This window comes from Carassius carassius, chromosome 44 (assembly GCF_963082965.1).
Source record: "Carassius carassius chromosome 44, fCarCar2.1, whole genome shotgun sequence".
NCBI classification, from domain to species: domain Eukaryota; kingdom Metazoa; phylum Chordata; class Actinopteri; order Cypriniformes; family Cyprinidae; genus Carassius; species Carassius carassius.
This window is the reverse complement of record NC_081798.1, coordinates 2,637,016-2,663,568: the sequence shown is the minus strand read 5'-3', so window position 1 is coordinate 2,663,568 and position 26,553 is coordinate 2,637,016. Positions and strand designations below refer to the sequence as shown.

Here is a 26,553-nt window from a genome sequence, read left to right as displayed (position 1 = left end):
AAATCGTGTTATAGTTCTCTAAATCCCATGGTGGAGTTTTGTTGGAAGGATCTCATAAGACGCTCTGTTTGTTTTGACTGTGTGCAAGTATGTAGCTCTTCAACTCTCAAGAGTTCACAACCCTGACCTGAACAGCATCTGGATGGAGCTGGAAAAACAAAGCTGACAAAGATGTGTGCCAGAGTGTTACTTAAGGATAGTGGTAGCTTAATGGTTAAAGCTTTGTCCTAGTAACCCAAGTCGTGAAAGGATGAAGCATGAACTAGCATCACCATTTTACCTTTGAGGAAAACATGATCCCAGTCTGCCCAAGTGTATTATGTGTACTGTCACAAGTTGTCTGCTACATAACAATTAAAGATTGTTCTACAAACAGTGAGAGACCTGTGATAAGATATAACCTGAAAATCACTTAATGGAAATATTTTATATGGATCATGTTGTCAGATCCTTTTCTGGAGGTTATGCAAGCCCTGTACAGTCTCTTTATGGAGGAGCAGAGCTTGCCAAAGTAGACGGAACTAGACATGAATTACTTGTAAAGTCTGCATTCCTGTCAGTATGGTTTCGTAATTGACTGGGTGTATCAGTAAGGATATGACGCTGATTCCAGGACAAGAGGATATGTAGACTATCCTTTGGCAAACTGCGGATTTGTTTGCACGTCACTTATGGCTCGTTCTTCCTTAACATTTCCACTGAATGCATTCACACCTCAGTGGGGTAGTTCCCTCTCACTCAAACTAAATGTGCCAAGACTTTAAGGATTTGCAAGGATGTTTAACAGGAAATGTTTTGTTATTTTAAACTTTGACTAAGGGGAAGTCAGTCTGCATTCGTATTGCTTTGTCATCCATTATTGAATGGTCTACAATCCCCAACCCCCAAAGCAAAACCAAAAGACAGATGTACAATTCTCAATCAATCAATAATTTATTGAAACAACATTGCATTTGACAAGAGCAGCAATGCATATATTACTCTATTTAAATTACTGGAAATAACTTCAATTCATAGTATGCATTTCTCAATAACAGAATTCATTTTGTCCCACAAACACTGTCCTTCTCTGTGCAGTGTAACAGAAACGATTGCAGTCCATTTGTAGCCTGGCATCAATGCCACTGCAGTTCATGGTCACTAAAGTCCGGCACATTCACAGATTATTCACTCGGCATTCGAAAAATGTTCGCCCCCTAGGCAGCGGTAGTGACGCACACTTCACTTTCCAACCCATTGCACGCCCACGCCGCCCGCGTGCAAGTTCTCCAGCACCGCTTGCGCCGACAGGCAGCCTTTCACAGTTCATGTTTCCACAACTTGTTCCTCTGCTACCACTTTTTTCCCCCCACGGAGGCCACGATGAGCTGGAGGGGCAGGGTGGAATGTACCGGTCCCGTGCGCACAGTTCCAAGAGCTCCACTTTTCTCTCACAGACCCTTCGCATGACGCAGCAAACCACGGCGGCTGGTGCAGAGCCCTTTTGCTTTCATTCGCAGAGAATGACTCGTTCATTCTTTCATTGCATCAAAAGCATCGCGGTTCGTTCAGCGTTCTTGCAGGGACAGATAAGGAATCCATTGGTTCTTGCAGCGGCTCTCTTCGCAGTAGTTGCCCACGTCCATCAGTGCTTGGCATTTGAGTGGCTGGCATTGAGGGTTCTGTGGAAACGCAAGAAATACACCATAAGTCAATGCCATAATATGATAAGGATTTAACTCTGGATGCATGTTGCATATGATGAGCTAATTATAAATCTACTTACAGTGACTATGATGCAGTGGAAGTCCCTCGGCTCGCTGTTGTCCACGGTGGTTGGCTCGCCGAGCACCTGTGCGAGGCGTCTCAGCCCAGACACCCGAAGGATGTTGATGTCATTGTCGCAGCAGAACGCCTGAAGGAGCGTGAAGTGAATCTGCAGCGCAATATCATCCTGGTCCTCCTCATCGGTGGCCAGAACGCACAGTACGACACAATCTGGGTCTCTGTAGATCAAATGAATTGCAATTAGGCTCCTGTTTGTTGAGATAACGCAATACAACAGCATGTGTAAAAGTCAGACATAAGTATATACTTACACATTCATTAGTTTTGCAGACTCATAAACGCCGACTGTAAGACAGTCCTGTCTCTGTGCTGCTACCAGCAGCTCTTCCAGTGCTTGGCTCACAGTGTCCATTCTGGAAAAACACGCGGACTATGGTAAGCAACAGTCGGGTGGTTGTCTGTATAGTAAGACACTCATTGAGATTCGTACTGAATGTGTATGCAAAGAAGAACTTACTTTTTATCAGTGATATTGCATCCAACGACTTCTTCCAGGGTCATTTTGCTTCAAATAATAGTAATCCACAAGTCTCCGGAAGAGCTCGCAAATGTTAAAATCCAGTCAAAGTGTGCTGGCCAGAGTATAATCCAAATAACGCTCGGAGCGGCAGTATTCCTTGTCTGATAAATTGTATCTGCCGACTTGCAGCGAAACTCTAGCTTTTATACCGTTTTTGAGTGGGCGTGGATATGTGAAACGCTCTCCTTTCTCATTGGCTAGAAATGTTCCACAGGTTTCTCCCTCTCACTCTGCCATTGGTTATGGGGGAACCTCCTGCTTAGACCCCACGTGGGCTGAGTCGGGGAATATTTCCCCAAACAGCAAGTAGGCTACAACATGCACCCAGTAGCTTTCAATTTGTTTGTACCGAGTTCGATGGAATTTCCTTATGGAAATGATGGAGTTTCCCTGGTGCTTTCGATGTGCATGTTGCAGTTTTGTCTGAGACCTTTGCATCATGTACAAAACCTAATAAAGCCATATTTTTACGCAGTTTTCATTTACATTCGGGTTTGAATCGCAAGTATAGCACATATGGAAAAGGAATAGTGATTGTATCATGTTTCTGATTTGGGCACATCCTGAAATTGCACAAGCCGGTTGTACGAAACTCCATTGCATTCGTGGTGTCTCTTGACTCTCAATTCTCGTCCCGATGCAATAGCGTGCATAGTTAGTGTCGAAAATGATGCATTTAATTTGATTGCATCTATCCGTGGAGAAGTCACTATTTTGCTGCAGAGGCTCTAGAAGGCAGTAGAGTTTCTGTCTCCTTGTTACCTGGAACTTTCATCGCCCAGGCTGTTCCTGTTCCGCCGGCTAATTATAGACGGTACAGGATCAGAGCTGTTGATGTTGTCATGGGACCATGTTGTGCTTTAGTTACGAAACCCGTCTGCATAAACATGGGTCAACGTCTGAATGGAATTTAATTGTTTCATCGATTTACTTTCCTCGGTAGAAATGTCTTCAGAGTAATTTCTGTCATAGCCTAATATGGTAACGTAAAACAACATAACACTTTGTTTTTATGTCAGTGCAGCAACACATTTTAGACATGGCTTAAATTTCAAGTGAATATATGCATTTCAAATAAATCTAAATTTACTTTTAAAATCAATCAAATAATCAATAACTCAAATCAATAATCTCAAACTGAATTGAACCAGTTCACTGTTCCATTGCGCCACCTGCTGTCAAATCTTAAAATTGATTAAGTGTAATATTATGAAATTCAACCGAATTCAACCAAAGCATTTCAAGCATTTAGTAGCCTACACCAGCAGAGCCATCTTCTATCAACGACTGCCACCTGTTGGTGATGATATGTCTTCATAATTTAATTGTAAAATGGCTTATCCATACAGTTGCAGGGTAAATGGCTTAGGGGATCTTTTCTGTTCCCTACGGTGATTTAAAAGTACAAAAAAACGGTTATTTTGCATTTTAATGTGCATTAATTGTTTGCATCTTGTTTTATGTAAAGTGCACTGGTTGCTTGCTAACCTGTGGTTGTAAAAATCACTTAAATGGTTCTGTGTGGTGTTAGGCTATTAGTATTTATCAGCAATATCTCTAATTCCGGTCACACCGAGTCGCTCAATTCTACAAAGGCAACAGTTACTGTCATTATAATATGCTTGAGCACACATTACCCTGAGTGTGTTTATTGGCCGCTAACAGTGTTAGATAATTAGCAGGACTTCAGAACACCTTCGTGCTCTCTGAAGAATGGTACATACGTGAGGAAAAACTTGTCCTTAACACGAGGAATGGTAACAGTCCTAATATACAGGAAGCCTAGTAGGGGGGTCGGCTCACTACCGTCTCACGGATCCCCTGTGGTACCTATTCATTTGGAATACACTTTGCACTTAATCTTGGCACCTCATCCCTCACAGTACACACACAACAAGTCGGGTCAAAGGTAGGTTTGCATAAAGTCTACAGGGTCTCCAAAAGTCCATGGATCACAAAGTAATTAACATGCCCATTAAATGTTTATTAACGTCGTGGGAAAAGAGGCTACGTGCAGGGGCATCATGCACTTCTTTTTAAAGACTACTTTTTTATTCGAAGTTTTGCCAAACGTGTTAATCATGAAATATCTCATTCTCAAATGCATGCAAAGTAGCATAATGTTTGTGTAATAACTACGCATAAAACCCGTGTATTTATTTAAATATGTGTCATGTCATAAACTATTTTTATAAAAATGAAAACACTTTCATTGTACAGAATGGGAGCAAATAACATTTACATTATCAGTGAACATTATCATTGATTTCAGTCTAGCCACAGTTCAATAACTCTCAAAAACTTTCAATATAACCACTGAAGCTTCTTACACTGAAATTAATCTCTTACATCTACACATTATTGTTCCTGATAAGATAATTCGTCAGAGAGCGTGGTGTTTCAGCGATGACTCACCTGAACTCCTCTGATTGGCCATTGCATTCATAAGCTCAACAGAATTGTGTGTGATTGGTCATAATGCGGCGATTTTTTTTTTGTATTTTGGAAGTTGCATTCAAAAAATTCACTTGGATCAAGACGATGAAAGAGCACGTGCATCTGGTAACGTGTAATTGGCTAATATGGCTGGGGTCAAAATTTTGGGTGGTTATGACAAAAATACAACCTTTTACCTACATTGATTTATGCTTCCCAACGTCACTTTGCATTCAGTGTACATGTGCATACTCAGCGTACTATTTAATATCAAATTATCTTTTTTTAATGATCAAGATTGTAGTTTTTTTATAAAATCGAAAATGTCTTTTTTTCTTATGAATTTATAATTTACCCTAGTTTGTTTCAGAGCAAGCATGACGTCGCCCAGTATCCCTCGTTTTTAACGGTGACGTAAGGACGTATAAATCAGTATTCTGAAAAGGATCACCTGTTTTCAGGTGATGTGTGGCGGTTTACGGCGAAACATGTAGTAAAAGCCGTCAGGTAGGCTGTTTACAACACCGTTTAACAACTAATTAGCACATATTTTCGATGTTTAGTTGTGTCAGTGTTAATAATTTCATCAAAATAATTTGTCAGCATGTCCTCCCCTGGTTTTACTGACATCTTCCATTGTGAAGACATTCAGCAGTCAAAGGGGCCCTTCTCATTCACTGATGATGGGCTAAATGACAGTTTGGATGGGTAGGTTAATGGATAAGTTTATAATTTTTCTGAAAATAAATGAAATGTCAAAATAAGTTTAAGAGTTTATTAATTTTAATGTAAAATCCAATCTGGGAATCCCACTAATTCCAGATATTTGTTTTTTATAATTTCAGGAGTTCAACTGAGTTGACTGATGTTTTTGAAGAAGAATTATGTGAGGGTGATCTCTGGATTCATCCAAATGATAATGTGATCCAAAAGATTGCTGCCCAGCTGGAGTACTACCTTTCTAACGAGAATCTGGAAGATGATGCTTTTCTGCTAAAACATGTCCAAAGAAACAAGATGGGCTATGTTAGTTTGAAGCTGCTGACATCTTTCAAGAAGGTGAGATCAAATAACCAACAACATCTCAATCTGATTAGAAGTGTCATCACGGAACAAACTGTAAAACCTAAAAAAAAATGGTTGTCGGAATTTTACATTTAATGTTTTACAGGTTAAATTTAAAATCTAGTTTTAAAAAAAAAAACTCCTGAGACCCAGAAGAAAAAAAAAAGATTTGTGAATTTTGTATTTTTTCATGTCTTTACATTGTTTAGAGCATAAGAAAAAAATTGTAATTTTGAAAAAATTATTTTATTCAAAAAAAAAAAAAGAAATATTACACCAATACATTTGTTTCAAGACTTTTTTTTTATACCAAACTTTGATTAAAGATGATTCTCAAATATGTTATGAAAGATAATTATTTGCTATACCATTTTCCTTTATGCAGTATATGTGTAAAATGGCCTTAAGATGGTTAATAAGAGAGATTTACTAAAATATAATGTCATCAACCGAGGACTCATGGTCCCAGGAGGATAATAATAAAAACTGATGTAATATTTAAAGACCAACCCTCTAAATTACTAAATCTGTTTTGTACCTTATATAATTGGCTGACAACCACCTAAAAATAGTTGGTAAAGAGAAATTCACATGACTCATTTCAAGTAGCTTTTTCAAAGGTTGAGGACGGTAGATACTATAAAGAAGGTGCACAGTGTCATAGAAATACAAGACACGAGGTAACGCAACACACATAATACAATAAATGTTAATTTAACAACAGAAGATGAAACCTGAAACACTAATTTACATAATTGATAAGAAAAAGCTATCAGAAACGATTATGAAAATGAAAAACCCTGGAATGTAGAGTGTTACACAGGGAATTCTGTCACAAACTGTAAGTTTTGTTCTTAACAGTATTTTACAGTATAATTAAAGTTTTTGATGGTATATAGTAAAGGAACTAGACATTTACCAGTTAACCATTTCTTATAGTTAACATTTAAAATATTTGTATCTGTGCTTTGATTCTTGTTTTCATAGATTAAAGATCTCACGCGTGACTGGCACACCACACTGGCGGCTGCAAGAGCATCTCCGCAGCTGGAAGTGAATGAGATGGGAACCAAGGTGCGACGAAGGACTCCGGTACCTGACTGGCTCCTGTGCATCCCCACAAGCAAGCTACTTCTGGCTTGGAACTTCCTAGATGGTGTAGGCCCAGTCAAAGACGAGGGAACCGGGTCACCGGGTGTGGAGCAGCCAGGCATCATGGAAGCCGCAATGCGGGTGTTTTCTCCCTACGGCACCATCTCATCTCTCCGCATTCTGCGGCCTGGAAAAGAGATCCCTACGGAGTTGAAGTGCTATACTAAGAGACACCTGGAACTGGGGCACAAAGTGTGTGCTGTGGTGGAGTATGAGTATCTGGAAGGCGCACGAAAGGCCTACGAAGCACTGAAGGCGGAAGAGCAGCAGCAGGGAGGAAGGGGCGTTTGCGCGGTCCTGCTGGGAAGCCGTGGAACACGTAAACCAGGATGGAGCCAAGGTCTAGCGGAGGAAGAGTCTGAAGAAGGTATTGACAATGAGAGTTTAAAAAGGCCAAACAGAAAGTCCAGGCACTTCCTTTATTCTCTGGAGGATTCGGCTGTTTGCAGCTCTTCAGAGTCTGATTTTGCCCCGGCTTCGCCTCGGCCCAACCGCAGAGTCTCCCGTCCTCAGGCCCTCTATGGCAGCCCCCTCGCCATCCCACGGATCTCGACTTTCCGCTCTGACCCTTACAGGAATCCCCTTGGCAGTCCTGTAGGAAGCCCTCTTCTGCCTCGTAAGCTTTTTCCTTGCAGTCATGTGACCTCTCCTCTGGCCACACATCCTTTGAGCAGCTCGCCCACTGTAGCTGGTGCATCCTCCTCCAGCAGGTACAAGGGCTCGGGTGAGCTCTCCCCAGACGACCTGGGCTACACTAGCAGCCCTTGGGTCCAGAGACGTAAACATGCCGCCCAGGTCATTCAGCCTGAGATGGGCGACTCGGTGTCACCCAATCAGATAATGAGGTCTTTAAGTGTCCTGGTTGTTCGCCAGCCTGTCGGCCCTGATGGGACCAAAGGGTTTCATAACTGCATTGGTAGAGGGAAGGTGCTGCTACCACACTGACTCCATTAAACATGCATCATAAGGTTTTCTCTCCACGGAGTCTGTATGAGTGCAATGCAATGGAAGCACTTTTAATGCAACATGATTATTTGTCCTATTGGTGAAAATGGAAATAATGAAAAAAAAAAAAAGTGTCTGATTAAATATTGAAATAAAGATTAATTTGTACTCCAATTTTAATGAATGCAATATTATTTAATATAAGGATTTGAATTATGTTCTGCATATCCACCTTTTTTGTAGCAAGCCTACTGCGTTTTTAGATTCTAGGTGACACCTCTGGTTTAGGGAAGGACCTTTCAAAGACACCGAAACCAATTAAAATCATAAAGTTGAGCTACAAATGTACTTTTCTAATCCCTTTTAGCAGTGTTTACTGGGATGTTTTTAAAGCATCTGTCAGAATGATGGAAATCACATTGAAATATTACCATTTAATGTTCCATCTGATTAAGACAGATTAAGTCTGTAAGACTGAAATAATCAGGCTTTAGGAGTTATTCATGGTCTGCTGTAGTAATTAAATGTTTTTACATCGTTAGAATTCCTTTTAATGATCATTGGGTGAATAAAGTTACCTCATTTTAAGTGGTTTTTAAAAATGTTTATTGCATTCATAGAGCAAACCTTGGCTTTCGCAGTGAATTTACTCTCACAAGTCGCACAAAGCATCAGGAAAAAGTACACATTAAGCACTGAAGAATAACAAAATAGTTTATTTGACTTTTTTTTTTCTCAGAATAAATAAATCCATTGAACAAGTAACCATCAGTCTTTGAGGCACTGCTTCATCTGTACGGGAAAATGTTCACTTCTGTACAGGGCACTAGCAAGATTAATATGGCATGCCCCGATATGTAACATGCTGCAGTTCAAAACCACATGTAACTCTTAAAACAAACATGAAAATATTGTGTAACCATCACATCTAAACAGGACACATGACACGCTGTACATGAATAATGCCCCATCATCAGTACACTCACGCACAACATTATGGCTCCATCTAGCAAAACATGACAGGCTTGCATAGACTTGATTTTGCTAGGCCGAATGAAATGAACGATAAAATGAATTTGGAGAAAGGCCTATACCATATCTATATGTATTGGCATCACATTAGAACCGAAATAACAGCAAATAGGTCAGCTGTTTTATGTTTACATGTAAATATGTAACATGATTAATTCAACCCAGGTAACAGCTATAGGGGATATTCAACACAAACAAGTGTTTTTAAACTCTTTATGATTTCTTAACCATGAGCCTGTAAATGCATTTAGCTCACTTGGATTTGCTCGTTTTATCTGGAGAAGCTCTATTTTAAGAACTGTTTCATTAAGGGAGGCTCTCAGAGAACTTCACTGCATAGATCACAATTATATACATGCATCTTAAGTTACAGCGTATGTTTTCTACAGCAGCCTGGCACTCCTTTTGTATATTACTCCCATTATGGATTTTCGATACTTGTGAGTTTCCAGCACAAATTTTTTAACTACAGGGGAGGAAAAACTGTTTTTCAGGAACGTTCTATTGTATACAAATGTACATTTAACATTTCAAATTGTATCAATTAACATAATATTTATAAACATCATAATTGTAAAAAAAAAAAAAAAAATCGTTTTGCATCAAATTGCTCACTGAGAGGCTCCGACAAACCAGTAAGCATGCAATGTCACAGTAAACTGCAGGTGGACTGCATGTAACAGTTCATTTCAACGAAAATCTTAAAGATGTTCTTCTCAAACATTCATGTAACGCAATACATCCATAAGGTATAAACAGAGAGATAAAGCATATGCAAATTTAAAAGTTAAAAAGGGAAGAAAAAAAGAAATTAATTAGTTATTTTAAACTAAACCTAAATATATATATAAAAAAGTTTAATTCAGTAATCTGAGGGACAAATCTAAAAGATATGTAGCATGCTAGCATGCTTGCACCAATTTGCGCACAGATTTAGCCAGACCTGACTAGGCTTTCACTCTTTACACTAGCCTCCCATTCACACTCCAGTAACCTGTTTTATGATACGATAGATGGTATACCAGACACTGAATCAATTGTAACCATAAAACACACAGGCTGCTAAACCTGAGATAAGGAGCAGTTGAACTGAGACTCATACTGTGGTCCCAAACACAACCCCATCTAATTCCTGATCGTCAGAGTCGTCCTCGCTGAGAGAGAAGTCTTTGTGGTTAGAGAGGCGGCTGGGGCTGCAGGTGGGTTCTCCGTCCTTGAGAGGGCTTTTGGTCGTGGGCTTCCCCAAGTCACTGACAGGCCCCATCCTCTCGGCCTCGGCCATCTGGGCCAGCATGCTGTCCAAAAATGGACGGCTTTTGCAAATGTTGTCCAACAGCTGACATCGGTGTTGTAACTGTCCGATTAAAGAATCTTTTTCCTTAATCGTTTGGTTGAGTTTATGGATGGATTCATCCGATTGACAGAGCTTCTCATGGAGGAAGAAAATCTCTCTACATGAAAAATAAAGATAAAAAGTACCTTTTTTAATTAAAGCTGTGGTTAATTCACCATTGCACCATTAGTTGCACCAATCGGAATAGAGCTGTTCAGTAATAACATCAATTTGTAGGCCAATCTGGACAGCTAATTCACCCTCAGCTAATTTTTTAGCTTTTTTCTTTTTTTTTTTTTTTTTAGAGTAGCAGTCGTTGATTTGTTTAAAATGAAAATTCTGTCTTTAGTTACTCACCCTCAAGTTGTTCCAAAACTGTATCAGTTTCTTTGAGCTGTTGAACACAAAAGAAGATGTTTAAAAGAATGTGGGTAACCAAACAGTTCTTGGTCCCCATTGACGTTCATAGTATGGAAAAAGAAATTCATGCAGATTTGGAATAACTTGAGGGAGAGTAAACATGGCAAAAATGTATTTTTTTGGTGTAACTGCCCCTTTGAAGTCTCTGCTTATTACTTGAAGACATTTTCATGTTTTGCTGTGCAAAATTATCTATAACATCTAAAATTAATTTGAGGCTGATGTCTTTTGGAAAACAGTTGCTATATAAGGACTATAATTGTTGTTTGATATGGCTGTCAAAAAAAATTAAAATTCATAAAAACAATGCCTTTTTAAAATTCATGTTTGAGGCATGACTATATTGAATAATTCTAACCACAGATCTTATTGTTGAAAGTCCAAACGGCTGATAAATACATGAACAAATCCATCAATAAGATGCTTTTAACTCTGAACAGCTGCTGTTGAAAGCACAATCCATAATAACGTATCCTCCGGTTAAAATCTCATCTGAATCAGGAGAGAAATATGCACAGGTCAAGCAACTTTTACAATCAAAAATAGTTCTGAACAAATATATTTGTTGGTTTTGATGTGAGAGAACAACAGGGACTGACTTTTTCCACTAGAGGAAGCATTATCACAGCCTCATATTTAAGCCTGAAGCGAAAGTTTAAAGTTAAAAACATTTAATTATGGATTAGTTTCTTACAAACACACAGCTTTTCACTTCACAAGTAGTTAATTGGTGGACTAGAGTGGTGTGGATTACTTGTGGATTATTGTGATGCTTTTATTAGCTGTTTGGACACACTGAACAGCAGAGTGATTGAGGAAACATGTTTGGAAACAGTAACCTGTCTGCCTTCCATCTGCGTTTTCTTAGACCATCGTATCCAATAATATCTGTTGTGTTTTAATTCAGAGATAGTTTGAATGCAGAAATTGCTTACAGTAGCTTAATTGAGCTTTCTGATTTAGCGTATACATGGTTTTGACGTCAATTAATGCAATATTATGCATGTTAAGCACCATACGATTGTGTTAAAGGGTTAGTTTAAACAAAAATTTTAATTCTATCATTAATTACCCACTCTTCGTTCATCTTTGGAACACAAATTAAGATTTTTTTGATGAAATCCCAGAGCACTCTGACCCTTCATAGACAGCAACACACAACTGTAATATTCCCAGGTCCGGAAATGTTGAAAAGAAATCTTTAATATAATCCAAGAGTCATCAGAGATTCAATCGTAATTTTACAAAGCTACTTGAATACTTTTAGTGCATAAAGAAAACAAAAATAACTTTATTCAACAACTCTTATCCTCCTCATCCAGTCTCCATTGTGGACGGATGCGCTTGCTACTCCATCAAGTAAACAACGCATGCATGAGCGTGTTAAGTAAGCAGCAGCGCCATGTGCATGCATTGTTTACATGATGCAGAAGCAAGCGTATGCATCGTGATGCTCTGTTCACTAAGCTACTACTAAAATTGTAGAAACTTAATTTCCTGTAAAGTTGCTTTGCAATAAATTGTATCGTAAAAAGCGCTATACAAATAAACTTGAATTGAACTATGGGGGCATGTTGCGGAAAGAGTTATTTTTTAAAAGTCGTTATTTTTGTGCACAAAAAGTATTCTCGTTGCTTTGCAAAACCCCTGATGTCACATGGACTATTTAACCTTGTCTATTTAATGACTATTTAATGTCCTTACTACGCTTCTTGACCTTAAACATGGTAGTTATGTTGCGGTCCAAGAAGGGTCAGTGAGCTCTCGGATTTCATCAAAAAATATCTTAATTTGTGTTCCCAAGATGAACAAAGGCCTTATAGGTTTAAAAACGGTGAGCAATTAATGACAGAATTTGGATTTTTGGATGAACTTCCCCTTTAAGGAAGTAGATATATTCTTTCTCCTACTTGTCCTTGGCCTCCGTGATTTCTTGCGTGGTAGCTCTCAGTTGCTCGTCTTTGCGGATGAGGCTCTCCGCCTGCTCGCGCACGGTTTTCTCCGCGTCCTCGAGCCTCTGCTCCAGGTCCGTGACGCGTCTGTAAAGCGCCGCCAGGTGCGCGTTCGCCTCTCTTATCTGCACCGGCGACGGGGACGACATGCTCGGGATGTGGAAGACGAAAGCACCGGCCCGGTAAGCTCTCTCTCACCCACGGTAACGCCGCTCCGCTGGGCTGATCATCTTCCGCGGGTCTGGACTGAATGATGCTGAACTCTCTCTCGATCTCCGCGTGCGTGATGCTACAGCAGTGGCGCGCGACTCTGTAATGCAGCGACAGTCGTCAGGGCGCGTTTACATGCAGCTCGGAGGTTTGTGACATTATCCTATTCGAGCAGGTGTTGTAGTTTGTGTTGTTTTCCAGTCAGCTGACGTGTCATCTGCACCAACTTCGTAGCAACCTGTAGCTCCTGACCCGGAAATGATATTTGGAGCCGCTGGCCAATCAGAGTCAATGAAACCGAGAGAGACAGCAGTGATTACAAAATGCACTTGCGAGGCTTCAAACAAATTGGGTATATAGCTTTAGATTTGGGGGCCCTGTTTATTATTACTTATAATAATATTAATGTGCTGATAACTAGTTTTTATAATAATAAAGTAATAATTTAAAATATACCCGTTTCATTTAGCCTACATTTTGTAAAATTAGATTGTATCAGTAATTAAAAATAATATCTAAATTATAAAATTCAGTTTTTCAAACACTAGTTTACATAAATTACATACAGTCACCTAATTCATGGAAATTCAGGTTCACAGTTATTTACTTCAACTTTAAATATTAAATGTTAAGTCACAATATGTCAAGATACAAAATCTAGGCTATATTTATGTAGGCTCTAGTGTTTATTTTAGGTTCTTTTATCTTTTTTTCGTAGTGTACCTTTAAGAAGAATCCTTTTCTTTATTTTTTCTCTTTTTCATATGTTACAGCTGAATCGTTAAATAAATCCATCAATCTGAACTTGTTTGTGCTTAGCTAATACCTGTAGTTATGCATAACATTAAATCACTAAAATAAAGATCACAGTTATTATAGAATCACTAAACTAACTAATATAGTTTTTTTAAATGTTACGGCTGGAATTTATTTTTATAGTTTCTGCATTCATGTTGATTTTAATTGAAGTTTTATTATTTCTATTGTGTTTTTTGTCATTTTTATTAGTTTTGTCATTTCAAAATGTCTATTTTTATTAATTTTATTTAGACATTTCAGTAGGCCAACATATAGTCATATAATATGACTATAATATAAAAACATATAATATATATATATATTATTTCAAGTAACTTTTTATGGTTTAATTATAGTTTCCTTTAATAACCTTGGTTTGTATACAATCGGATTAGGAGGATGGTCACAATGCGACTAAATCCACAACATCATTAGAAGAATGAGATCAAGAAGAAGCTTTAGCTCAAAAGATACATTTTATGGCCTATCACTGCACTGTCTTAGAGAAACTAAATTAAGTGAGAGGATATACTTTTTTAGAGGGAGAACGAAATGTTTCACACTCCATAGCAGTTGGTGGCAGTATTGCACACTTTTGTGCGCCAGCCACAATAAACCCAAAAAGAAGAACTCTCGCGATATTTCCGTCGTGTCCTTGATGCAGAAATGGGCTACTGGGATCTGGAAGAGGGCAAAGACTGCGTTGCCAAAACATGGATCACCACCAAAATAGCCACTGCCATCGGTCAGTCTGCTTTGTTTCTGGATTCTAGGGTTTCTAACGGATCATTTAAGCGTGGTTTCTAACATGTGCATTGTTTATGTACTCTAAAGGCTAAGCTGCTAGCATGCACACTAGCTAGTGAAATAGTGAATAACTAGTGCTAAATTCATATTTTCGGCTTAATTCCGTTGGTTAATTGGTTTATATAACTGTAAAGTGGCATCAGCGTGTATTGTTTTGTGATTGCAAAATGACATCCAGGGCTGCTATCACTTTCCTGTCGTGGATTTGTTTAATACCTCACTTACTTGTGTTGTTTCTGTGACTCTCATAATGATGCCGATGATGGTTTATTAAAGAAAGCTTCATGTGCTTTACTACTACTTCTGTTGTTCTTCTGCAGGGCTGGTAGGTTCTGCTTACCACATTGTGGCATTTCCACCTGAAACAGCTGTTGAGGCTTTGACCAGAGCAACATCTGGCACTGTCACCATGGGTAAGAACCAATAAACTGTGTCCCGTTCATGGTAGGAATGTAAACGCAGACTCTCTCTCTCTCTCTCTCTCTCTCTCTCTCTCTCTCTCTCTCTCTCTCTCTCTCTCTCTCTATATATATATATATATATATATATATATATATATATATACGCACACACACACACACACACACACACACACACACACACTGTGCCTCCATTGAAAATGTATGTGCAGTATACTGTCCATATCCAGAAAGGTAAAAACATCTGCAAGGTAGTCCATGTGACATCAGAGGGTCAGTTAGAATTTGTTGAAGCTGTTGCCGTATGACGCTGCTGATGTGTTTTCTTTGTTATTGGGTGCACCGGTCAGCAGCATCGTGAAAGCACTCACAACAGACCCGGAAGAGGAGACAATGCTGAATAAATTCGTAATTTTTGGACCAAAATGTATTTTCGATGCTTCAACAAATTCTAACTGACCTGTATCATTTAAAAGTATTTAAAAGTAACATTTCATATTTGTATGCCAAAAAAGTAAAACATTAATCTAATAACATTATTCATGCATTTGGACAGATGGAGTTTGTTGATACTGATTTCATTTGAATAGTGACAACCATAGTGTCTTATTATTCTGACTTAATGTATTGATCACATGTAAGAATTTGACGTAAATGGAGACATGTACATTTAATCAGAAAATATTGTCCTTCATAAAGTTAAAAAGTGTAACCGCAATCAATTTAAGGCAAATATAAAAAATATGCTGATTAAAGTAATACCTGATAAAAATTACAAAATTTTACAAAAAATACAAATTACAATTATGCCAAAAAAAATTAATTAAACAACCAACAAAACCCCGGACAAGTAATGTTTTTTACTCTGACAAGTGAATGATTGATTTAGTTGTTTGAAGGACGAGCTCACGTCAAAGCTTAATGTCGAGCCCTGCTCTGAATAGCTACTGCTTTTGAATAACTTCTTAATTACCATTAGAATGTACATTCTATAATGTATGTACAATGAATGTAACTACATTTGGCTTGTTGTCATTGTCATGTGATTTACCCGTGTCAGTTGTGTCAGATCAATGTCATCCACAAATCCTCTCGTGACCTCAGAATTCTGGGGACTTTTTATCTACCATTTTGTTGATTTCTGTGAATTTGGACATGCTAGTATTTTTACTGAATGTTTTTTTTGCTTATTATCTAGTAGGGACTCGGGAGGTGTGTCATTTTGGAGGCAGCCTTTGTCTTTGTGATTCATTTTCCATCATTTTATGCTCTGTCGGCACTTCATCAAAGTTAAAATACTATCTTTACAGTTGCTTGTGTTGGCCTTGTGTCAGAACAGTAGATACATATTTAGTTTAAATTCGTTGTATCAGATGGCAACACACACTTGCTTCAATAATTTACTTCCTGTTTGCAACCCTTTTAGCCGCCATGGGCGCCATCTTTGGAATGGCCACTTGTCTGAGCGCACAGGCCAGAGAAGCACCTGACGACCCAACCAACTTTTTCATCGGTGGATGTGCTTCAGGTATTTTCCTCGGGGCACGAAGTAAGTACAATATTCACATTTTTCATAATTATTCAAGGTCACTGGTGTCTTGTTGTTGTTAAAGGAGAGTTTAAAGAAGCTTGCTGATGTGTTTTTTTTTTTAAATGTGTTTTTTTTTTTTTAGCACACAGTGCTATCACAGGTACCACAGCGTGTTTTGGTTTGGGAACTTTGGCTATGTTCACCAAGATTGGAAAAAAGGAAGGCTGGAGACTAACAGGACCCCCAAAACTGTGACCTGATATGTCCCCTAGTGCTTGATGTGTTTATATTGTATATTGCTGGAATAAATGTATTACATTTAAAAATCTCTGGGTGTACTCTCTGTGTTTGAGTTTTCTGAAGTCTGTACTGTTGTTGTAGTTTTGGCCGCATCAGAAATCAGTCATACCATTGATTTATACCAGAGAAGTTAAAGTAAATATGCTAGAAAACTTTGCACTTTCAAGGATGCACATTTGGTACATGTGTGGTGTAAGAACATAAGTTAGCCAAAGTGTTAAAAACCTATGTGCACCGTTCAGCTGAATGGTAGTTTATCCTCTTTAAATTTAGTTGTTATTCTGTTTTGTGTTCATCTGCTTCTCCCATTTGCTCTTTTTATAATCATTCTATTATAGACTAATACAATCAGATACAATAATAATATCTTGAGCCCCTGCCTCTTTAATCGCTGATGCCCTTTTGGTCCGGTCTATGTGCCCCCGGACCATGATTTCTACAGCGGGAGATCTCAAAATATTAAAATATTTACATTTGAGTTTCATTAAATGACCATCCCTACAGTATGAATTCCAGAACTGGAGGTCAACAAAATACCATGCTGTAAGCTAATTAATAACATTTCTAAAATGATATTAAATATTTTTAACCTTTTATTCATTGGCCTTCATGAAATGGACTTCTGTTGTTTCTTAAAAGTCCTTGGACCTCACTTGTTTATGACTCACAAGTCTGCATGTTGACTTTGTCTTTAGTATCAAAATATATTCATAATGTAGCCTGGAGTACATGTACGAGTTCTTGTTGTGTCCACAAGGAGGAGCTATTAAACCATTGTTCCTTATCGGTGGATTATATCTAATATAATTTACACAACTCGCATAATTACATAATTCATTCACCATTTCATATGAATAAATACATTAATATTTTGAAACCATTAAAAAATAAATATATTCTTGTAAGACTTAATATAAAGGCCCCATGTTAACTTTCTATGAGCAGTTCATATTAGGGGTCTGGGCCTCGAATAGAATTGTGTTAGCGGTTTCCATTTGTTCTGTTCAGGAAGTATTTGTAATCACTGGTTTCTGGGGTGGTCTTGTCTGGCATGAAGTATAGAGCTATCTATAAGTATATGAGAATCTCCTCCTATATGTGTGCACAGCTCTATTATCACCACAATGAAGACTTTTCCAAGGTGTTTGATTTTTATTAGAGACCCGGTGAGTTCACTGGACTGTATTTACAGGTGATCAGCACAGAGGTTTTTGGGAGGCCTTTAAATAATTAATGAGATGTGAGAAACAGCTGTTTGCAGTTTATTTGGTTTCAACAGTTGGAACAAGCAGGGAAAACACAAGAATCTTGGAGACTGATTTGTTTGCTTTGGCCTTTTCCCTGTTGACAACAACAACACAAGAAAGTGTCAGTTGTATCCATGAGGCTAAAAGTCAAACGGTGCAATTAGCAAACGTGTCCTCATCTGGACCTTCAATCTGCTAATAATTTAATCATGACACAGAAAACGGCAAAACAACTTTTTCTGTAAAGATCAGCAAACCTGTACAGACTTAAATATGTATGTATTTATACAGAAAGAGAGCGTTATTTTTTTTTTTTTAATTTTATTGTATTCTCATTTGAGACACCATTATGAATTTTGTTAGCATTCTGATAGTTTTAGTTTTTATATTTCTTGTTTTCACTGTAATTTTCCCTGAAACTTTTGTGATTTTGTGATTTTTTTTTTAAACGTCTATATATTTTAAATTATATTAATAATTATAATTAATTATAACTATACAATAGTAGTAATTAACTATATATTAATTGCAATTTCAGTTTTAGCTGTAGTTATACGAGTATATTTAAAACTAAACGGAAATGAGAAATGTTAACTTTAACACACACACTGTGTGTGTGTGTGTGTGTGTGTGTATAATGGCCCCTTGCAAATGCTTAACACAAACTTTTAATTTAGGGGGCCATTACTAATTTCATAACCTTAAATGAGATAAATGAAAGCATGAATTAAATTAATCAGAGCAGAAAATAAAGAAAAAAACGAAAAAAAATGTTGCGAGGCCTGTCAAACCAGCTTCCGCTCATGGGACTAATTATGGTTGTTATATGAAATTTGGCTCATGGTGACATCATGTGACTGTACTAATGAGCTGCAAATTATTGAGTGCCAATTTTTTATTGAGCAAATTACAGTTCCAGTAACACTGGCAGCTCCTCGTACAGAGTTCAAACCACTGAAGTGTCAAAGACCAATCAGGATTTTAAAAGTGAAGTGTGTAATGTTTCATGGTAAAATACTTTCTCCCAGGATCCTTTTCGAAGCTAGATAGTGTAGTTACTTTTTGATGTCAAGAACCCCCAAATATAATGTTCTTTCCATAAACTGCTCCTTTTCAACACACTCATGGCAGCTGGTAACTATTTCACTTTTTGGCAAGTCAGAGGTGAGTATTTATGTACCTACAATCTCATCAATCTGCTTATGGCCTGCTGAGAGTTATTTTAGGGATGGACCTTCATGCTTAGTTTTTTCTAAAAACCATTCATACAACATAAATCATACATCGGTAATTTTAAAAAATGTTTGAAAATTAATAAAAGAGTTGACATTCATATTGTTCCAAAACCAATAAAGATGTAACTCAAATCTTAAAAAAACTATTGTAAATTTAAATTTTTCTAATTTATTTATTTTTATGTACTTTAATTTGTATTATTTTATAATTGTTTATTTGTTTGCACTGGGGATTAAATGACACTAAATATTGTTTCAACACTATATTTTACAAACTGTAATGTAAATGATGAAAAATGTGCTGTCGACATTTTTTCTGACCAAAACAAATGCTTAACATATGTTGTAAACAGAGCTTCACTGTTTTCACATGCAAATGTGGATGGAATAACCTATTTATAAACCAGATTTATATTGATTCAGAATGATTTACAATGTGAACGTATTTTAATGGACAGAAATATTGAAATAAAAAGCTAAAAATATATATATTTTTTAAAGTGTATATATACATATATTAGGGCTGTCAAATAATTAATCGCATCCAAAATAAAAAAAAATCTGTAGGCATAATATATTTGTGTGTGTTCTGTGTATATTTATTAGTATATATAAGTATACATCAAAACACAGCCAAAAGGTATATATTTTCATTATATTTACATGTATTTACATGTCTATAATTATATTCAGATAATTTATATAATTAATAAATATATTTAATGTATATATTTTTTTCTGAAATATATACATACATGTGTGTGTATTTATAAATACATAATAAATATGTAAACAGGACACACTCATATATTATGTAAACAAAAACTTTTATTTTGGTGCGCATAATAGTTTGACCCCGTGAATTCTAGATAAAAAAATAAATAAAGGAATACAAGTAATAAATAAATAAATTTAAACATATAAACTTTAGAAAACTTTGTCAAAAACAGCTGTCAATAAAATAATGTTAATACAATAAAATTACAATCACAATTAAACTCATTATTTCCAGCAAATCTTGAGAAAGCAGAAAATCTGGGAAGTGTGTTAAAACGTGTAAAGCATTTAGCATTTAACTTACATCTTAAGTTTTGGTCTAACCATAATTTGGGGATATGGAAGACCTTCCAAAAATCATTATTTATGCAATATAGATTGCTCCTCATGGTGCAGACTATAATATGAAGCATCAGTCCTGCAGTTTCTTCTGCTCTCTCTTTCTAATGAGTTTGCAGGAAAACTTTCTTCCTCCACTCTGCTTTTATTGATTCGCTCGCTGGCTCGATTTCCTTCCGATCGAAAGCATAAGTAGAAATTCCGGTTCATCTTCTTCTGAAGTGCTGAATCTCAAATCATAATACTTGGTTTGGCCAAAGAAAGAAAAAACAACTACTAAAGAGTGTATCCATATCCTGGTGTGTTCATACAGCAGCCACTGCATTAACAGATTTGAGCAAGCAGCTCGCTCAGCATTTAACCGTACAAACGGCTTCAGTCTCAGCGGAAGCACATCGACCCAGGGCTCGTGCGTCAGGGGCATCATTCTTCCATGTCAAGGGTCCAATTCTGACTATAACAGACTACTGTGATAAAGAGAGTGGCATCATGGAGCTGTATTCTTCATAAACCTCAGACCGCAGCTTTAATGGAGGCGATCTTTCAGAAATGTTTCTGATATCAGAGCCTGTTAAAAGCCTCTCTCCATTAGGGCTGGCATTTTGATAAGTCACTCAAGGGCCTGTTGGACAGCACATGCTTAGTTAGACTGGCAGCTGGGTGCTTTAAGTCCAGTATGTGACTGTAATGAAAAGTGTGTTGATAAACAATGAAGATTTATGTCTGTTGCTGATGGTTCAGAGCTGGTGTGTGATGGACAGCGTTATTGACGTCTTCTATCTAGTTAACCTAATGGACATTATGAACTAGATGCCCAATGAAATGACGTCCAGAGTGTACATTTAATGAAACCATGAACTAATCATTTTCATTTGGAATAACTTTACACTAAGACTTTTGTACTTACACTGTGTTTGTTAAATATTCTTCAAAAATATACAAAAATGTCCAAAAATATGGGTAGGAAACAGAAAATATGTTTGATGGAAACTTATTTTAGCAAATTAAAAAAAATTTTTTTTGTAGTTGCAGATGCTGTCCATGAACAATATTTACATCTAATTCACTGGGGGTTGATTAATAATATGAAAAAATAAAAATGCTGTCAAAAGCAAATATTTTCAGAATTTTTTCATTTTTTTTCTTTTTGGATTCTGTATAATTTATCAATATAAATGTCAATTACCTTATTGCATTTTCAAACTGTATAAACTGGTCTGAATATAAAATATCAATTGTATTTTAGATACATTTTAAAATATAAAATAAGATTTTTTTTTTGTTTTGCAAAATATGTTCTAAAAATGTTTAGGTTAATGTATATAAATATATATTTTGAAACTTATTTTATTAAATATTTTTCGTATCTTATATTATAATACGTTTAAGAATTTTATGTAAATGCATATTTTTAAACGTATTTTAATATTTTTTTTCTTCCTTTTTGGTTTTGTTTTTCATCCGTTGCATTCTTAAATCAAGATACATTTACTTGAGATGCAAACTGACTTAAGACATTAAGTATTTTTTTTTAATTACTTAAATTTAAAGAAAAAATATACTTTATTTTGCCTCTTTGACAGATATTTTGTCTTAAGCATAAACTCACATAACTTGATACATTTTGCCGAAAGTAAAACTTAAAAATAATAAGTGTTAATATGAATTTATTTATCTTCTTAATTGTGAACAATGCTTTGCCATTGACCCATATATGTTTATGTTTACTTTGAGGATTTAATAATGGTGTTTTTATTGACTCAATAGGTGAGTAAGCTAAGATAAGAAAGCACAAAAAAAAAAACTAAATTAATGATCATTTTAATACAAGCTTAGTTAGAAACCCAGTGATTCTGCTTGATGGAATTTCAGCCATTCGTGCTGCGAGTGGTTAAACTGTAGTAAACATTAGCATACTTGCGGCATTTGTGGATTTATCAGCCTGCGTTCTCCTGTTTTACTTAGTTTTGGGTTTTAATGTTGCACTACCATTGATTTATTTTTGCTTTTAATTGCACTGCTTATCCGAAGAGCCAAAATCATCCACATCTCAGCGTAAAAGATGAGTTTGTTTAGTGTGAGATAAACTCCAAGTGAGAAATATATGATGTTGGTCTTTAGCTAATAAAAATCTAAACCAAGCCAGTCCCACAGCTGAATAATTTACTGAGTGCTGAGTAGAGAGAATCCAATACACTGAAACCAAACTTCTCAAATTTGACCACTCACAATCCCCACCCTTCTGAACACACATATCTGCGCATACAAACATCTGGGATGCAACGTCTGCAGAAAACGATGAGGCATAAGTCCCCACGGGTGATATTATGGCTTTGTAAAGGATTCTTGTAGATATTGAAAAAATTGTAGATATTGAGTCCTGAAAGTGAACTCCTTATATCGCTGTCTGTTAACCTTTCTGCAAATTCATTTATGGGAGCAAAGCGATATTCAGATATTCAGTCTGTAGGGTGGTTTTCTAGGCCAGTCGAATATAATTGGATTCTCTTTTGGCTGCTTGGCAGCGTGAACTTGTGCTTACTTTGAAAATGCCAAGAGGATCTTTTCTGTGTATGTAAACATTACCATGAACTGAGAAACAAAGTATAAATCTCTGAATATTTGTCAATTAACGGGAGCGGGAATAAGGTACAAAATGTTCCTAAAGCAGAACAGATGTTCGATTTGAAGGATTCTTTATCATCGCTACATTGGTGTCCAAAAATGGGTTTAAAGATTCATTCGGTCTGAAGAGATGCCTTAATAGAAACGGCTTGCCTTAAGATAATTATAAATCTGTCATCATATTCTCATGTGACAAAGCCATTCCATGATACCAAAAACATCTGTTTCATGCTGTTCACAATAGGACTAACACAGACTGTTTAAACCTTTGTGCAACACAATACCGCTATAAATCTGACTTTATCTCTGAAGACGACTCAAGTCTGCTGAAGAAGAATAGCTAGAGAACATCTTTAGATATAATCAGCATATTCTGAGAAAGTTCTCATGGTTTTGTATGATAAGTGGTATATCTCGTTCCACTTATTTCTTTTGGATAAGTTTGTGTACAGCATGGCAAAAAAATAGACTGGAAAGTAAAAGTGGCTTAAGATTTACTTTGAAACAGTTTTCACTTAGAAATTGCTTTGCAAAACAATTATAAAGAAATGGCAAGCAACAATGAATTAAACATGATATTTTGAAGTAAAAAGACTGAAACAGTATTCCATCCATCTATCTATATGTTAAATATACACTGTAAACACTGAAGCTCAATAAAATGTATTTTTGAAATGAAAAATGTATTTAATTTCAACCTTTATATATGCCAAAATGTAAATAAATGTTCAGTCTTACAGAAGCCTGTATTCATTTTAAACCAACACAATACTATTGTTTTAACTTAACTTAAGAGGAGTTTATTGGCTTGATTCATGCATCGTTCACAAAGATCAGTCTTTAATGTTCCATATATCGATTAGTGCAGTGTCATCATTCATGCTAATGTTTATGTTTTGTTTCTAGACGTTTTGTCTTCTCAGCACTGTAATAACCGGCACCTGGGTTCACTACACTATCATCCTCGTCTGCTCCATTTCAAGCTACGTTACGAGAATATATGAAGTGGACTATCAAAATAAAGTGTAACCTCAGAGTAAGAAAAAGGACAAATGTAAATTCATATCTCATGATCTCAAATTTGTCTCGTAATTATAATTTGATAAATCAAAATGTGTATGTTTTGAAACTGCACAAATGATTTTTGTAATTGTGACTTTGTGTTGTGTTTCTGATACTCGCAACATTATATCAATCAATGTGATTTTCTTGTTTTAAAATTATATATTAAACTATGACTTCATATATCTCTTGTATGTAGTTATTCTTTTTAGCTTGAATGTTCTTTCTCTGTGATTTTTTTATTCTTACAACACATGCTTTTTTGTCGTCATGATATGACGTCCAGAAATGCACCTCAGATAATATTTTATCATGTATTTTATTTTACGATGATGTTTGTTTTAACTAAACTACGAACAATGTGACCACTGAGCTCAAATGAACATGAATGGAGACATTTAAATAGGCAGTAAATTAGCCTCCCACTAACAAAAGACACTATAAGCAGAATCACGGTTGTAAAGTAAATGAATATGAGGCCTAATTAACTGGAAATTGTATGACGTGCCCTCTTTCCCTTGTTATATAGAATTTTCTCACTATATTTAAGGAAAGAGATGTCTTAAAGGGATATTTCACTCAAAAAAAAAAACATTAACTAACTCTCAAGTTGTCAGTTTCTTTCTCCTGTTGAACACAAAAGAAGATATGTTGAAGATCATCGGTAACCAAACAGTGGCTGATACCACTGACTTCCATATTCCATAGAAGAAGAAAAAACAATACCATGGAAGTCCAACAACTGTTCGGTTACCAACATTCTTTAAAATAACTTCTATTGTGTTCAACAGAAGAAAGAAACTCATACAGGACCAACATATGGAACAACATAAGACTGAGTAAATAATGATACAATTTGCGGGTGAACTTTCCCTTTAAATATAAGTAAATGGACATTTTCTTGGCACGCTGCTGGAATGATTCTGCATTTTTTGTTGTTGAGTTTCCAGTTAATGCTGGATTGAAGGCTGCATTACAGGTCCAGTGGCTTTCTGTCTCCTGTATACACATCTCCCAGACGTTTTTAAAGTCTAATGGTAACGCTTATATCATTAGCAGGCCATTCGCACTCACGGCTGTGACTCAGTGTTCAATTTCTCTGACCGCAGATGTTAAGAGTCCTGCACAGCTGTGAGGTCGCTCTCATGCTTTACCGGGGTGTTTACACCACTGCGGCCCTCTTCATAGCCTCACCTGCTCCCTGTCCTCTGGCCAGCGCTCAATCTGACCTCCCATTAGAGACAGGGAGGTCCGTCTCTTCATCTTAATAACAGATGATAAACTGACAGCGCTGATTAAGAGTGTAGGAATGCTACATTTTTCAGTTCTGCTCAGGCCTCCAGATACAGCAGCTCTTTAACGGCTTTTGCTAAAAAAAAAAAAATGGAACAAAGGTTTGTTTCCTAGAAACCCAAACACAATTTGAGCTATTTAGTGTCATAGACGCAAAGAGTGTAGGCTCATTCTGCAAGTGCCTTGTCAAGTTTGAACATTTTTAAACTATCTATCAGGAAAAAGTATGTTTAAACAGCGTGGCATCTCAAACTAAATAAATACAAGTATTTTAGGGTATGTTTTCAAAGGTATTTATAAGTATTTGAATTGCATATAAAATTCAATTTAAAAGGTTTTAACATAAAATAATAAACAGAATGTGATGCATATTTTACAGTCATGTAAATGACGGGTAAGAAACAGGTCAGTTTTTTCACCCGCAATAATCACACTTTATTATTGACCATTGCATCTATTTCATTTGATTTATATTTTATACTGCACAATTAAAGTGCATTAAGTACAAAATTAGTTTTCCAAGTATACCAGTTTAGCATAAAAGTATAATTGCAGTAACAATACAAAGTACAAATGTAAATGTATTTGTATTATACTTAGCATGCGTTTCAAATACACTTTAGTATATCTATTTTTCACTAGGGAATAGCTGGAACAAGGAATATTAAATTAAATATATGAGATGGAAATATTTAGCATGTACTGATGATAGATGTATAAAGCTGGTTATTGTGTATTTAAAAGACATTCCATTTATTATTATTATACTGTCATAATCTTGTGTATTACTTTTACGTATGCATCACATTAAGTTTATTAGTTTATGTTAAAACTGTGTTATCAAAATGGATGGGAAGTTTATACGCATTCCAAATACATAAATCCTAAATATGCTTTTAAGTGTAACAAGGTTAACATTTAAAATATAAGATTAAGATTTCAAAAGTGCAAAGTACTTAATGCTAATATGTCAAGCAATATCATATTATGTGATTTATGTGTTGGTTGTAAATATATTCATATTAAATGAATAGTCAAAAAAACAAAAATGAACATTCTGTCATTATTTACTCACCCACAAATTGTTCCCAAACTTTATGAGTATCTGTCTCCAGCTGAACACAAAAGAAGTTGGTCTGAAGAATGTGCGTTCCTATTGACTTCCGGATTACCAACATTCTTCAAAATATCTTCAGCAGAAGAAAGAAACCCATAAAGATTCGGAACA

General features: G+C 36.2%; 4 protein-coding genes across 4 annotated transcripts; 2 read left to right on the top strand and 2 right to left on the bottom strand.

Moving 5' to 3' along the window:
* Window positions 1-921: 921 nt before the first annotated feature.
* LOC132126064 (growth arrest and DNA damage-inducible protein GADD45 beta-like) lies at window positions 922-2,470 on the bottom strand. The gene is made up of 4 exons (XM_059537074.1): window positions 2,285-2,470; window positions 2,079-2,180; window positions 1,766-1,985; window positions 922-1,661 (listed from the first exon to the last, which is right to left on the bottom strand). Exons 1-4 carry the CDS (start codon window positions 2,326-2,328, stop codon window positions 1,548-1,550), a joined length of 480 nt encoding a protein of 159 aa, XP_059393057.1. The 5' UTR covers window positions 2,329-2,470; the 3' UTR covers window positions 922-1,547.
* A 2,683-nt stretch (window positions 2,471-5,153) lies between these two features.
* On the top strand, window positions 5,154-8,119 carry LOC132126063 (la-related protein 6-like). The gene is made up of 4 exons (XM_059537073.1): window positions 5,154-5,290; window positions 5,387-5,491; window positions 5,629-5,842; window positions 6,836-8,119. Exons 2-4 carry the CDS (start codon window positions 5,388-5,390, stop codon window positions 7,943-7,945), a joined length of 1,428 nt encoding a protein of 475 aa, XP_059393056.1. The 5' UTR covers window positions 5,154-5,290; window position 5,387; the 3' UTR covers window positions 7,946-8,119.
* Window positions 8,120-9,842: 1,723 nt separating this feature from the next.
* On the bottom strand, window positions 9,843-13,194 carry LOC132126621 (vimentin-type intermediate filament-associated coiled-coil protein-like). The gene is made up of 2 exons (XM_059537994.1): window positions 12,641-13,194; window positions 9,843-10,428 (listed from the first exon to the last, which is right to left on the bottom strand). The coding sequence occupies exons 1-2, from the start codon at window positions 12,829-12,831 to the stop codon at window positions 10,074-10,076; spliced, it is 546 nt and encodes a 181-aa protein (XP_059393977.1). The 5' UTR covers window positions 12,832-13,194; the 3' UTR covers window positions 9,843-10,073.
* A 1,093-nt stretch (window positions 13,195-14,287) lies between these two features.
* LOC132126310 (NADH dehydrogenase [ubiquinone] 1 alpha subcomplex subunit 11-like) lies at window positions 14,288-16,785 on the top strand. The gene is made up of 4 exons (XM_059537500.1): window positions 14,288-14,435; window positions 14,818-14,910; window positions 16,343-16,465; window positions 16,590-16,785. Exons 1-4 carry the CDS (start codon window positions 14,357-14,359, stop codon window positions 16,700-16,702), a joined length of 408 nt encoding a protein of 135 aa, XP_059393483.1. The 5' UTR covers window positions 14,288-14,356; the 3' UTR covers window positions 16,703-16,785.
* Window positions 16,786-26,553: the final 9,768 nt, after the last annotated feature.